Source organism: Thamnophis sirtalis, unplaced genomic scaffold (genome assembly GCF_051295495.1).
Source record: "Thamnophis sirtalis isolate CommonGarterSnake01/CBP01778 unplaced genomic scaffold, rThaSir2_p1.2 scaffold_3, whole genome shotgun sequence".
NCBI classification, from domain to species: Eukaryota; Metazoa; Chordata; class Lepidosauria; order Squamata; family Natricidae; genus Thamnophis; species Thamnophis sirtalis.
Genome location: NW_028261383.1, coordinates 16,488,010 through 16,502,274, shown reverse-complemented (window position 1 = coordinate 16,502,274; position 14,265 = coordinate 16,488,010). Strand labels below are relative to the sequence as shown.

The 14,265-nt window shown below is 43.2% G+C and overlaps 1 protein-coding gene across 1 annotated transcript; it reads left to right on the top strand.

Annotated features, from left to right (window-relative positions):
- The first annotated feature begins 3,128 nt into the window (after positions 1–3,128).
- Positions 3,129–12,903, top strand: LOC106556499 (uncharacterized). Its single transcript, XM_087711460.1, has 6 exons — positions 3,129–3,188; positions 3,828–4,423; positions 5,422–5,536; positions 5,659–5,726; positions 8,243–8,372; positions 10,770–12,903. The coding sequence occupies exons 2-6, from the start codon at positions 4,010–4,012 to the stop codon at positions 12,125–12,127; spliced, it is 2,085 nt and encodes a 694-aa protein (XP_087567586.1). The 5' UTR covers positions 3,129–3,188; positions 3,828–4,009; the 3' UTR covers positions 12,128–12,903.
- Positions 12,904–14,265: the final 1,362 nt, after the last annotated feature.

Sequence of the window (14,265 nt, the reverse complement as noted above, 5' to 3'; positions counted from 1 at the left end):
ACAATAAAGTCTGTCACTACTTCTTAGACACTAGTTTTTGCATACTTACCTTTCTTTTTTAAATGAGGCTTCCTTTGGCTGCTGCCTGTTTTTCTTTTTGTAGAATTATCATCATTTCTGAGACTCTGGGACTTTAAGATGGCGAGGAGGCAGGAGTTGATGTATCCGAGCCCAAATTAAAGAAGCTGGTGTTGGGAGAAATGTCCATCTGGGTTCAATTCCAAGTGGGGAGAAAGACACTGGAAACTATTTGGAAAGATGGCTAAATGGTGGACAGGACCACATGGTTTGAGGTCCTGGGCAATCAAGCACATGGGTGAGAGAGAGAGATTGAGATTTATACCTTCTCTTGAGCTTTGAACTTGCTTCCTGTTCCTGTGAAAGAAATGTATTCTGATTGGTTGTCAAACTCCCATGGGGCCATGTAGTGTAGCTTTGTAGTGTTTTGAGTTCCAAGCTTGGTTGAATCTTGCTGGATGATATAATCTCCCCAGGTGTCATGAATTCTGTTGCTAGATGGGTAGAGGGCTAATCCTACCTTTCTTGGATCTTGGGTGAGGGCATTTGCTTATGAATAGACCTAGCTATCTCTATCTCTATCCCCTTGGGCTGGATCCGACCTGTGGGCCTTTAGTTTGACACCCCTGGTGTAGGGTCTCCTGCCTGAGCTGGGGGTTAGACTAAATGACCTACAAGGTCCCTTCCAACTCTGTTAATCTGAAAGTAGCTGTATTGAGAAGGTTTGGGATGGTGTGGGAGGGAGATATGACTGCCTCTTTCCTCCCGGCTCCACATGAAAAATTCACTGCTTTCCCCTCCTGGCATGTTGGACTAGATGACTTTCAAGCTTTCAAGAAGAGACCAGACTGCCATCTGTCAAAAATGGCGTAGGGTCTCCTGCTTGGGCTGGGGGGTTGGACTAGATGACCTGCAAGATCCCTTCCAACTCTGTCAATCTATAACCTAGAAGTTCCCTTCCAACAGAGTGGTAAATGCCTGGAATGAACTACCTGACTCTGTTGTTACATCCTCAAATCCCCAAAACATCAACCTTAAAACTGTCTACTATGGACCTCCTCACCCCATTCCTAAGAGGTCCGTAAAAGGGGGGTTGCATAAGTGTATCAGCATGCCTACCATCCCTGTCCTACTGTCCCCGTGTATTTGTACTCATTTCTTATGTATATACTTATACCTGCTTATACTTATATGTTTATGTGACATATTCATATTTATACTTGATTTCTCATACATGCTTGACAAACCAAATACAATAAAATAAATAAATAAAACAAACTCTGCTCTTCTGTGCTTCCATGCATTCAGGGATGATTCACACCAGTAGTGAAATTCAATTTTTTTTACTACCGGTTCTGTGGGTGTGGCTTGGTGGACGTGGCATGGCTTGGTGGGTGTGGCTTGGTGGGCATGGCAGGGGAAGGGTACTGCAAAATCTCCATTCCCACCCACTCTGGGGCCAGCCCAGTTCTCCAAACTACTCAAAATTTCCACCACCGGTTCTCCGAACTACTCAAAATTCCCGCTACCAGTTCTCTGAACTACTCAAAATTTCTGCTACCGGTTCTCTGAACTACTTAAAATTTGACCCCGATTTACACCCTGGTCAGTGTCTCTTCACACTTCTACCATCGGGCGGAAGACATCAAAGCATAGCCAGCCAAACAAATAAGTTTAAAAATAGTTTCTATCCTTGGTTGCCAGACTCTTTAAACACAACCACAATCACTCCATGCACACGTGGATATGTATGCTTACTTTTTTCTTTTTCTTTTCCGCTATAATTTTGCACCAGTGAATCTAAAACCAATTACGTTGTCTTTATTTTTTACAATGACAGTAAAGACCTTTGAGAATAAAGGACCAAGAGGAATTGGTGTACTTCAGGACATGGGGGCGATTTTATGATTGGTTAGAAAAGAAATATGAATAAAAGATTAAGTAAACCAGATGACACACTATTAAATTAAGGGGAGGGGAAGGAAAAATTGTATATCAATGTACAAATATACAGTTAAAAGATCACATATGTGGAATTATTCTAATGAAAATAAAATATGGAAGAAGAAATTGATTTTTATGTAAAGATGAAATCGGGTTTGATTGAATCCCATCCGGAAAATCCACCAGAGTGAAGAAGAAAATAAGTAAATGCAACAACGGAAGGAGGGAGAAAGAGGAGGGAAAAGAAGAAAGGGAAAAGTAGAGGAAATAAGGGAGGGGTAGTAAGAGTAGGAGAGAGGGCAGGAAGGAGAAGAAGAGAGGAGGGAAAAGAAGAAAGGGAAAAGGAGAGGAAGTAAGGGAAGGTAGTAAGAGTGGGAGAGGGCAGGAAGGAGAAGAGGAAGAAGAGTGGGGAGAGGGAGGGGAAGAAGAAAAAAGAAAGAAGAGGAGGAAAGAAGAAGGTGGAGAAGAGAGGTTGGGAGGATGAGATAACGAATAGGGTTGTTATAAAATAATGATGGATGTGTGGGGTGACCCGCAGGAGAGTGACCCCGATTATATTTCTAAATTTTTAAATGGATTGTGATAAATGTTAAAGTACAACAGATAAGATAGATTAGAGATAGATATAGATAGATTAGATTAGATAGATAGATAGATAGATAGATAGATAGATAGATAGATAGATATAGATAGATAGATTAGAGATAGATATAGATAGATTAGAGATAGGTATAGGTAGATAAATAGATAGATAGATAGATTAGAGATAGATAGATTAGAGATAGATATAGATAATTAGAGATAGATATAGATAGATAGATAGATAGATAGATAGATAGATAGATAGATAGATAGATAGATAGATAGATTAGAGATAGAAATAGAATAGATAGACAGATGGACAGATAGACAGACAGACAGACAGATAGCACTTATGAGAATATATATTTGGGAAAGTATATATGAGAAAGAAAAATATTTTTTTTTAAAAAAACAAGACAATTAAGACTATATTATAAGCACCCTTTGCGTTGCGTGCAGACTCGCCCAGGGAACACGGCGTGCGATTCCCGCTTTGGGCCACTAGGGGGCAAAGATCCCTTTGCAGAGGAGGAGGAGGCTGCGAAGGGGAGGAAATGACATCGCCGAGCCTTGCCTCTCTAGGACGCCGCGCTCGCTCGCCTTTAATCTAGGAGGCTGCGGGGAGAGATGCAGACGTGCCCCGGGTGAGGGCCGGGGTGGGGGTTGGGGGGGAGAGACCGAGCACGGCTTTTATGCTCCCCAGCCGCCCTCTTCATGCAGGTGGGGAAGCGGAGCTCCAGAGCAGCAGCAGAATAAGAACCGGGGACGCCAGGAAGGCTGCTGCGGGGATCCCGGGGGCGGGGGGGGGGGGCGGCGGCGGCGCAGGATTCGCACCAGGGACCGCCTCCCCGGCCTGTCATGGTGGGGTGGGTGGGTGGGGGTGGAAGAGAAGCAGGGGGAAGCATCTCCAATGCGAACTTGGCTTCTTCCATGGTTGGTTCGCCGGTTGGGCGATTAGGCAGGTCGTGTAAACCTTACTAGGAGGTGGAGGTTAAGTCTTAATTTTATAAAAAAAGGGGAAGAAAATCTTCCCCTAGTAAGTTATGGAAAATAACTCCAAAATGCATTTCTTGTGTGTTTGAACTCAACCCCCCCCACCCCTTATTCTGCACCTCAACACAAGGTGGACCTAATGCCACTGAAATCCCCGACCACCTCAAAGAATGGACCTCTTTTCCCAGCGCCCACCCACCCACCCTCCCCTCCCCGTATAAGGATGAGTGTGCTTGCTCACTTTCTAATTCGGAGAAATTTTCCATTTCTTTGTTTCTTTCCCACCTCAGATCCACCCACTGGAAGCCGTCGGTATGATATACGCGAACGGACAAAAATCGTGGCTCGGACGCGGAGGACTCAGTGCGGTTGGCCACTCAGGAATAGAGGCGATCCTATGAATGAGAAGGTGTTTGGAGATCCACAAGATTGCTTGGACCCGTTTGGAGTCGCCTTACGGGACTGAGAGAGGATGGAGACGCAACTTTCAGCAAGCGAGGGAACGGGAAAAGGCCCTCCTGCTATTCAGGCTGGGAGCTGTGGGGAGAACTGGGCGAGCACTGGGCAGGAGATCCTGGAGGAGGAAACTACCATCTGTGAAGAACTTCAGCCCTGCAATTCCAGGAGCGTCCAGGAGGCCGAGGGTCCCCGGGGACTTTTTAGTCAACTCCATGAATTTTCCAGGCAATGGCTGAAAAGGGAAAATCACACCAAAGCTCAGATGCTGGACATGGTTGTTCTGGAGCAGTTTTTAGCCCTTCTGCCCCCAGAGATGGAGAGCTGGGTGCGGGAGTGTGGAGCAGAGACCAGCTCCCAGGCGGTGGCCCTGGTGGAAGGCTTCCTCCTGAGCCAGGAGGAGGAGCAGGAGGAGCAGGTCCAGTTGGAGGTGAGACATTTTCATCTAAGAAGCTCAGAAAGGAATAAGAAATGTGTTTGAATTCTTCATCCCTCCTTCCCCAAATTCTCATAATATATGGAGATGTCATACTAAAACATAGAACATAGAATAGCAAGAGTTGGAAGGGACCTTGTTGGTCATCTAGTCCAAATCCCCCACCCAAGCAGGGGACCCTACACCGTTTTTGACAGATGGCTGCCTGGTTTCTAACTAAACTAAACTAAAACTGCCTGGTTTCTTCTTGAAAGCTGACCGTGATGAAGTACCCACAACTTCTAGGATAGGACAAGAAGCAATGGGTGGAAACTAATCAAGGAGAGAATCAACCTTAGAACTAAGGAGAAATTTCCTGACAGTTAGAACAATTAATCAGTGGAGCAACTTGCCTCCAGAAGTTGTGAATGCCCCAACACTGGAAGTTTTCAAGAAGAGATTGGACAACCCTTTGTCTGAAGTGGTGTAGGGTTTCCTGCCTAGGCAGGGGGTTGGACTAGAAGATCTCCAAGGTCCCTTCCATATTCTTCTATATTCTGAAGGCAACTTCTGTTCCATGGGCTGATTGTTCTCACTGTCAGAAAAATGTCTCCTTATTTCTAGGTTGACTCTCTCCTTGTTCAGTTTCCATCTATTATTCCTTGTCTGGCCTTCGGGTGCTTTGGAAAATCGGTTGACCCTCCTTCCTCTCTGTGGCAGTCCCTCAAATATTGGAGCATCACTATCACGTCATCCCTGGTCCTTCTCTTCACTAGACTAGCCATGCCCAGTTCCTGAAACTGTTCCGTTATGACTTCTAGATTTGAGGCAGCTGTTCCTTTCTTCTTTCTATGGACACTCACTAATTCTTGTAGGACATTGTTTCATTCATTTCTCATTCAGCTTCACTGATGGATAGTGGGACCATGGAGGTTGTATTCAGTGCACAATAATCCACTTTGTGTTGTCTGATGTCCCATTAATTCTGCTTCTTTTCTCCTACTGCAACATAGTCCTCCAGTGTGGAGATCATAGATCCTGATGGAAGAATAAAGCCATCAAATCCCTTACAGGAGATGTTTTTCAGGAGGGCCTCTCAGGAAGATCCAAGCCAGGACACCTCAGAAGGTAATCAAAGGTCCTCCTATTTTCCGGAGAGATCTCAGCTCAATTATCCTCCCCATGTCTTTGTTAGAATATCTCTTCCGATTATGTTAACTGTGCATTGTAAAATTCTGTTTCCCTTACAGAGAAACATAGAATGGATTTTTCCGATCTTTATGATGGAGCTGAAACTGTGGTTGAACCTCCAAACCAAGTAAGAAAGAGAAATAAATTTATTAAGATTTGTATGCTCGCTTTCCTTCAGGAAACGAAGTCCTTGTATAGACCATTCTCTCCTTCCATTTTCCCCTCTTGCTTGGGCTGGGTTATTTTTCTGTTTTTGAGCCACGTGGAAAGGGGAAAAGCAGGTTCAAATTGCTTAATCAGGTTAGTTTCATCTGAAGGCTGTTGTTGGGACACAGTGGTTAGTCATTTCCACCCCCAGACTCTGTTTAAGCAATGGTTTTTTTAAAGCCAGTAATTAACTCATTCTGCTGGATATTCTTACTATGAGTTTAGAATAAGTAAACTCCTTCAAGAAGTAGGAATAAACACCTCACAATGGCAGCAATTGCTAAACAGAGACCATTTCTTTTGGTCATTGAATTGTGCAAGACTGGTAAATAATTAAAAACATCGGTGCATTACTGTTTTATAAAACATTCTTCACAATCATTGATAAAACAAGCTTTTTGTATTTTATTTAAAAAAAAACCAATGAGCAGTGCTAATGGGAAACTCAGTGAAAATGGTTCTGAAAGTACATGTAATCAAGGCACTTTTGGCCTGCCAAATAATTTATAATCCTCTGATTTGTCCCTGCATGTGGAGACTAAACAATCCAGTTTTGCAAAGCCTGAGAAATGCCTTTCCCAGGGAATTGTCTCTGCTTTTCATCCATTCAGCCAGATTGCAAGAAGATGGGCAGGGTAGGATAGGATAGAATAGAATAGGATGGTAGGTAGGTATATGAAGAAGAGAGAGAGACAGATGATAGATAGATAGATAGATAGATAGATAGATAGATAGATAGATAGATAGATAGCAGATGATAGATAAGATAGAGACAGAGAAACAGACAGTAGATAGGTAGGTAGGTAGATAGGCAGACAGACAGACAACTGAGAGGTAGATGAGAGAGAGCTAGAGAGAGAACTAGAGAGAGAGACAAAACGATAGACGATAGATAAATAGATGGGAGAGAGCTAGAGAGAGAGAGCTAGAGAGAGAGACGATAGATGATAGACAAATGATGGAGAGATGATAGATAGATAAATAGATAGATAGATGAGAGAGAGCTAGAGAGAGAGACAAAATGATAGATAGACGATAGATAAATAGATAGGCAGGCAGGCAGGCAGACAGACAGACAACTGAGAGGTAGATGAGAGAGAGAGACATACAATAGATAGAGAAATGATTGATAGATAAAATGATAGACAGATGATAGATAGATATAGATAGATGAGAGAGAGCTAGAGAGAGACAGACGATAGATAGATGATAGACAAATGATGGAGAGACGATAGATGGATGGATGATGGAGAGAGAGAGAGAGAGAGAGATGATACATAGAGAGACAGACAGATAGATAGAGGTTGAAGGTCCAAGTTGAAGGTCTTTCTAATGATCTTCCACTCATTATTTCTTGTCCTGCCTTCAGGGCTTTGGGAGAATAGCTTGACCCCCACTTCTTTGTGACAGCCCCTCAAGTACCAGAAGACCACTATCGTATCACCCCTATTCCTTCTTTTCATTAGACGGGATATACTTAGTGTCTTCAATCTTTTATTGTATGGTTTAGCTTCTAGATTCCTTATCATATTTTTTGCTCTTCTGTGCATTCTTTCTAAGGCCTCATATCTTTTTTGTACCTTGATGAATAGAACTGGATGCAGCATTCCAAGTGTGGTCTCACTAACGCAGTATAAAGTGATACTACCGTAGAACTTAATGTCATCTTGAAACTATCCCTCTGTTGATGCAATCTATGATTGCATTAGCTTTTTTGGCGATAGATAGATAGATACGATAGATATGATAGATACGATAGATACGATAGATACGATAGATACGATAGATACGATAGATACGATAGATACGATAGATAAATAGATAGATAGGGGGAGAGCCTTCTCTGTGGGAGCGCCTTCCCTCTGGAATGAGCTGCCCCCGGAGCTTCGTATAATCCCCAACCTCCGGTCCTTCTGACGCGCCCTAAAAAGTTGGGTTTTCCAGCAAGCCAGCCTGGCCTGAACAAAACAAAATAAATTATTGATTATTGTTAATTTTAACCGAATTTCTTTTAAAAATGTTATTGTTAATCTAAATTGGGTTTGTTTTTTGGATATTCTATTTAATTTTTAAAAAACTTTTGTAATATGTGGGGTTTTTTTTTAATGTTGTACGCAGCCCTGAATCCTTGGGAGAAGGGCGGCATATAAATCCAATAAACTAAACCTAAACCTAGATAGATAGACAGACAGATGATATATAGACAGACAGACAGACAGAAATGGAGTTTCTTTCCCTGAAGGGGACTGAAAGTCCTGCAGAATCAAGGAAGTTGATGAAACCTGCTGTAGAATTAGTTAAAGGCAAATTCTCAACCAAACCTTGAAATCTCACAAAGCACAGCCATTTAACTTATTGCATTTGTGAACAACGGAACACAGAACTTTCAGATCCTCATGGGTTAGTTCTGTTCTTTCCCCCCCACCCCCTATGCAGGAGGCTGTTGTGTCCTTCAAGGAAGTAGCTGTGTATTTCTCTAAGGAGGAGTGGTCTCAGCTGGATCCTGACCAAAGAGCACTGCATTGGGAAGTCATGCTGGAAAATTACAGGAATGTGGCCTTTCTGGGTAAGGATTTGTTACTCCCCAATCAGAGAGCTTGGGAAGATAGATTGAAATCGGATAATGTCAAGTTACTTGTTATGTCATCTCCTCGGAGAGAAGGAAAAGATCTGTCCTTCTCATACTTCAACAAAGGAAAGAGCTCATTGCCTCTCTGCTTTAATGCACCCTGTGCCTTTTCTCATCTGTATTTTTCTACTTCTAGTTGACCTATCAGTGAGAACCTAACCTCTTGGCTTCAAGAGTTGCTGAATTGTATCATATCGATTTCAGCTTTTTTGGGCCCGGATGCTGCTCCATCTCTGTTAAGAATGACTTGTTCTGACCTAGGCTTCCTTAACAAGCATGAAGCAGTGTCTTGGTCCTGGCAAAACCTCTTTTATTTACACGACTGTGAATTCCTTTCATTCACAATCTGCAAGGCTTGGCAAGCAGTCTTTAAGAGGAATATTTATCAACACAAACCTTATCTCGCTTGGAGAGCTGCCAGATAACTAGTTTCCAAACGCAGGGCAAGGCAACTCTTGGCAGAGTCTCTCATAATCACAAACAGAACTTTCCACTCTTGAAACGATGGAAGAAACAAATTGTTTCCTGCAAAAGCTCACTCTCCATTCGCCCCTATGGGAGGGGCCAATCACCTTCAAGATGTGGCTTTACTCCCAAGTCAACTCTGATTTCTTAGTCGTTCTTATCTTCTGGCAGCTTTGCACATGTGCACACTAGGAACAGGCTCTAGCTGTTCCTCTGCCTCACTGCTGTCTAGCTCCCTCTATGCCTCCGACGCAGAGCCCTTGTCTGAGCTTCCCTCAGACCCCAGGACTGGTCCATGTTTCTCCCCAACCTTCTCACTGTCTGACTCTGCTGCCAGTTCTGCTGGCTGCCAGCAAGCCACAACAACACTATCATTTCTTCAAGCTGTTGAGTAGATCACTTTTCCACCTTTTAATTTATATCTTGAGCCTTGGGATTGGGGTCTATATCAGCAATGACAAACTTATGACACCGGTGTCAAAGGTGACGCCATGAAATTATGGGGAACAGGTCGCCGTTACCCAACAACTATTCTTGAAATGCTCCTCATTTTTGCATGTTTTTTGGAGGCTGCTTTTATGCGGTCTCCAAAAGTTGAATGAGAGAACTGCACTCTCTTTTGAGCTCTGGAGCATCTAACATTATTCATGTAGTTTTCAGAGGTTGCAGGGTTTAGGTAAGAGCATTCCTCAAATGTTGCTTCAATAACAAAGATCTTGTATGACTTATGTAGCAACCAGTGGTGGGATTCAATTTTTTTTACTACCGGTTCTGTGGGTGTGGCTTGGTGGGCATGGCAGGGGAAGGATACTGTAAAATCTCCATTCCCATCCCACTCCAGGGGAAGGATACTGTAAAATCTCCATTTCTTCCCGATCAGCTGGCAGAGAATGGGGCCGGAGACAATCAGAGGTGGTATTTACTGTTTCTCCAAACTACCCAAATTTCTGCTACCGGTTCTCCAGAACTGGTCAGAACCTGCTGAATACCACCTCTGGTAGCAACCTAAGGTAGTCCATAGGATCCAGTTAATAGAAAGGACAAGTATAAAAGTGGAAAGACAAATAGCCGAATCCCTGCAGTTGATAAACTTGGTTGTTAAGTGAATCTGTCTTCTCCAATGACTTTGCTTGTCAGAAGGTTGCAAAAGATAATCACATGACCTTGGGACACATAATGCTCATCCCAGTTGCCAAGCATCTGAACTTTGGGCACATGATCATGGGGATACTCCAAAGGTCATAACTGTGAAAAACATTTGGTCTTCTAGTCCATCCCCCTGCTTAGGCAGGAACCCTACACTACTTCAGACAAATGGATATCCAACATCTTCTTAAAAACATCCAGTGTTGGAGCATTCACAACTTCTGGAGGCAAATTGTTCCATTGATTAATTGTTCTAACTGTCAGGAAATTTCTCCTTTAGTTCTAAGTTGCTTCTCTCCTTGATTAATTTCCACCCACTGCTTCTTGTTCTACTCTCAGGTGCTTTGGACTCCCTCTTCTTTGTGGCAGCCCCTGAGATATTGGAAAACTGCTATCATGTCTCTCCTAGTCCTTCTTTTCATTAAACTAGACATACCCAGTGTAGTTTAAATATGAATATATTGGTCATAAATATGAACCAGTTGCCAACCATTTTGATCATGTGACCATAGAGGTGCTGCTATGGTTGTAATTGTAAAAAACAGAAATAAATCCATTTTTTTTTCCAGATTTGTAATGTTAATGATCACTAAATGAAGTGCTGTCAGTAGTGGACTATATATATTGGTATTTGGCCAAAATTCAGAAGGAAATTCATACGACGTCCTACAGTTTGATCTTTTGCTTAACCTTGCTATTTTTATTTTTCCTTTTCCTTTGAAGATAATAACGGCCAGGGGAACCAGGATTTCTGTGAACTGTTCCAAGTGATCAATGCTGGAAAGGAAATAGAGGAGCCTGCAATTCAAATGCAACTGGAAACCTATGAGAGAAACCCGTCAGAAAATTGGAATTCAGAAAGCTCGTCTTCCATTGATGCTCAGATGCAAAACATTCTTGTCCCAGGAGACAGAATAGATAAAGAATATATTGGGAACTCTGGGAAGCTAAATGAAGGTGTATTCGATGCCAATGAAGAATATCAAATTAAAGAAGAGGACGATCTATTCAGAGACGATGGAGAAACTTTGACTTTCACTCTTTCTCATGAAAATATTTCTCTTGCATCGCAAAAATGGAGTCACGCAGAGGAGAAGCCGTTTAAATGTTTGGTATGTGGAAAAGGCTTCAGAAGAATTGGCCATCTTAATTCCCATCGCAAGATCCACACAGGGGAGAAGCCATACAAATGCATGGAGTGCGGGAAGGACTTTAGGGGAAAGCGTGAACTTATTTCCCATAAAAGGATCCACACAGGGGAAAAGCCATATAAATGCATGGAGTGCGGAGAAACCTTTGCTCAGAGCAGCCATCTTACAAGTCACAAACGGATCCACACAGGGGAGAAACCCTACAAATGCATGGTGTGTGGAAACGGTTTCACGACAAGCAGTTCTCTTACTCGCCACAAGAGAGTACACACAGGGGAGAAGCCGTACAACTGCAGGCAGTGTGGAAAGTCTTTTGCTCAAAGCGGATCCCTTGCTTCCCATATTAGGACCCACGCACGAGAGAAGGAGCATAAATGCGTGGTATGCGGAAAGAGCTTTAGCACTATCAGTTATCTGATTTGCCACACCCGTATCCACAGTGGGGAGAGGCCCTATAAATGCATGGAGTGTGGAATGACCTTTGTTCAGAGCCGTTATCTCCTTTCCCATAAAAGGAAACACACGGGGGAGAAGCCATATAAATGTATCGAGTGCGGAAAGTGTTTCAGTGAACGCAGTTCCTTTCTTTCCCATAAGAAGATTCACACGGGGGAGAAGCCCTTTAAATGCATGGAGTGTGGAAAGACCTTTCTGGAAAACCGCTATCTGATTTTCCACAAGAGGAAACACACAGGGGAGAAGCCCTATAAGTGCATGAAGTGTGGAAAGACCTTCACTCGGGTCAGTACCCTGAATTCCCATAACAGGATCCACACAGGGGAAAGACCATATAAATGCATGGAATGTGGAAGGGACTTTAGATGGTACAGTGAGTTTACTGCCCATAACAGGGTACATATGGGAAAAGCTACGTACATGCATGCGGTGTGGAATGAGCTTTGCTCGGAGGAGTACTCTTACCTCACATAAGACCCACATGGGAAAAACCATATAATTGCATGGAATGTGAAAGGGGCTTTAGATGGATTAGTTTTTCATAAAAGGATGCTTGCAAAGGGAGGAGCTTTATGAATGTATGGAATGTGGAAAGATCTTTGCTCGGAGCAGATATGACTTTGCAACAGGAGATCTAGATGGACGAAATCAAATAATTTCATGCAATGCACAAATAGCTTTAACTAAGACCAGTCATCTTACCTGCTGTAAGAGGAACCACACGGGGGAAGCCATATCAATGCAGAGAATGTGAAAAGAGCCTGGATTTGAAGAGTCATCTAAAATCACTTGCAAGGATCTACTTGGGCAATAATCCATATAAATGATATGTCTCCTTCAGTACACCTGCATATCTTGCCTTTCTGGTCCAAACAAGACAAGGAATCCTAATTCCTGATTGCGACTTTTGAGAAGTAGCAAATTCCAAGGCCGAAATGAGGATCAGTGAAGATACAGGTCATATTTCTCATTAAAGGAGATGGGAAGGCCTACAGTTGCATATGAACAGCCTTTTCTCCTGTGAGCGATTCGAGGCCTGCTTTGCTAGGGAATGTCAAGGGTACGACCAAAGCTAATAGGCATTGCATTTCTTTTTTCTTTGTTTAGTTTGTATGGCTGCCTAACTCAACCTAGCGACTCTGAGAAGCTTAGAAGTCTTAACATTTTAAAACCATTTAAAAGACGTTGAAATAATAAAACACCCACAAAACATTTACCTGTAACCTTAGATTAAATCAAATATATAATGATTTTTTTTTGTATTGTATTTTATTGTCCTTGGACGCAATTAAAAATGACAATCGTGAGGGTTTGGGAGTCCAGGTTGAAATTGTTTACTTAAACGCAGCTTAGCAGTAGGGTGGGGGGGGGTGACCTCCCCCACCCGCATGCAAGAGTGTCTTCTGCATGCATGGCAGAGACCCGAAAATCAGCTGGCCAGGAGGTGCATGCACATGCGCGGCAGAGTTGAGCTGGGCAATGGCAGAGGGCAGAGTGCCATGGATTGGCCATTACTGTTGTAGAGGAAGAAAGATATCTCACCAAGCATGCAAGAGTCAGTTTTCATGAATCAGAAACACAAATGTGATATTATAAGACACATAGAAGATATATGGAAAAGCATGCCACCTTAAAAGGACAATGCTAGCCTTAGTACCCAACCTTTTTAAAGGTCTACTGATTATGAGATATCATGTCTGTAAAAATTCTTTATAACCACGGAGACAGATTTTCTCCAGGTAAATCGATCCTTTAGATCAGCCGATGGGGAACCTTTTAGAGACTGAGTGACCAAACCGCGTGCACATGCCCAAACTGAAAGGTGCGCGCACACAGTTTGGACATGCGTGCATGCGCAGCAAAGATCCGAAGACTAGCTGGCCGATGGGAGATGGGGCATTCCAGCACTGGCAGTGTGGCAAGATTTGTTTTTCGTGAGCTTCTGTTTCGTCGTTTGCAGGGAAACAGAAGTTCACGAAAGAAACGACATGGAGCGATGGTGCACGTGGCAGCAGAGAGGGCTCTGCATGCCACCTCTGGCATGCGTGCCATAGGTTTGCCATCACGGCTTTAGATTTTCCAAAGGCACATTTTCTCATAGAATATTCGAATGGGAAGGAGCTTTGGAGGTCTTTTAGTCCAACCCCGTGCTCAAGCAGGACATCCTATAACATTTCAAGCAAATGGCTGTCCAGTCCCTTAAAAGCTTCTGATGATGGAGAAACCGTTGTATACAAATACTTTTATTTGTATAGCAATAGCAGTAGACTTATATACCGCTTCATAGGCCTTTCAGGCCTCTCTAAGCGGTTTACAGAGAGTCAGCATATTGCCCCCAACAATCTGGGTCCTCATTTTACCCACCTCGGAAGGATGGAAGGCTGAGTCAACCCTGAGCCGGTGAGATTTGAACCGCTGACCTGCTGATCTAGCAGTAGCCTGCAGTGCTGCATTTAACCACTGCGCCACCTTGGCTCTTTCAATTTGGCCAAGTGCAATTAAATACACAATGAGTTAGTCTCCCATGCAGAAACTCTGAGTGTACATGCAAAGCAACCGAGTAACAATCATCATCATACCAATAAGAGGGGTACCAGATTTGGATGACCAAA

Excerpts from the sequence above, each read along its gene's own strand:
- LOC106556499 (XM_087711460.1), top strand. The coding sequence starts at position 4,010 with ATGGAGACGCAACTTTCAGCAAGCGAGGGAACGGGAAAAGGCCCTCCT. Across the intron at positions 5,537-5,658 it reads AAGCCAGGACACCTCAGAAG|AGAAACATAGAATGGATTTT; the intron begins GTAATCAAAGGT and ends TTTCCCTTACAG. Across the intron at positions 8,373-10,769 it reads CAGGAATGTGGCCTTTCTGG|ATAATAACGGCCAGGGGAAC; the intron begins GTAAGGATTTGT and ends TTTCCTTTGAAG.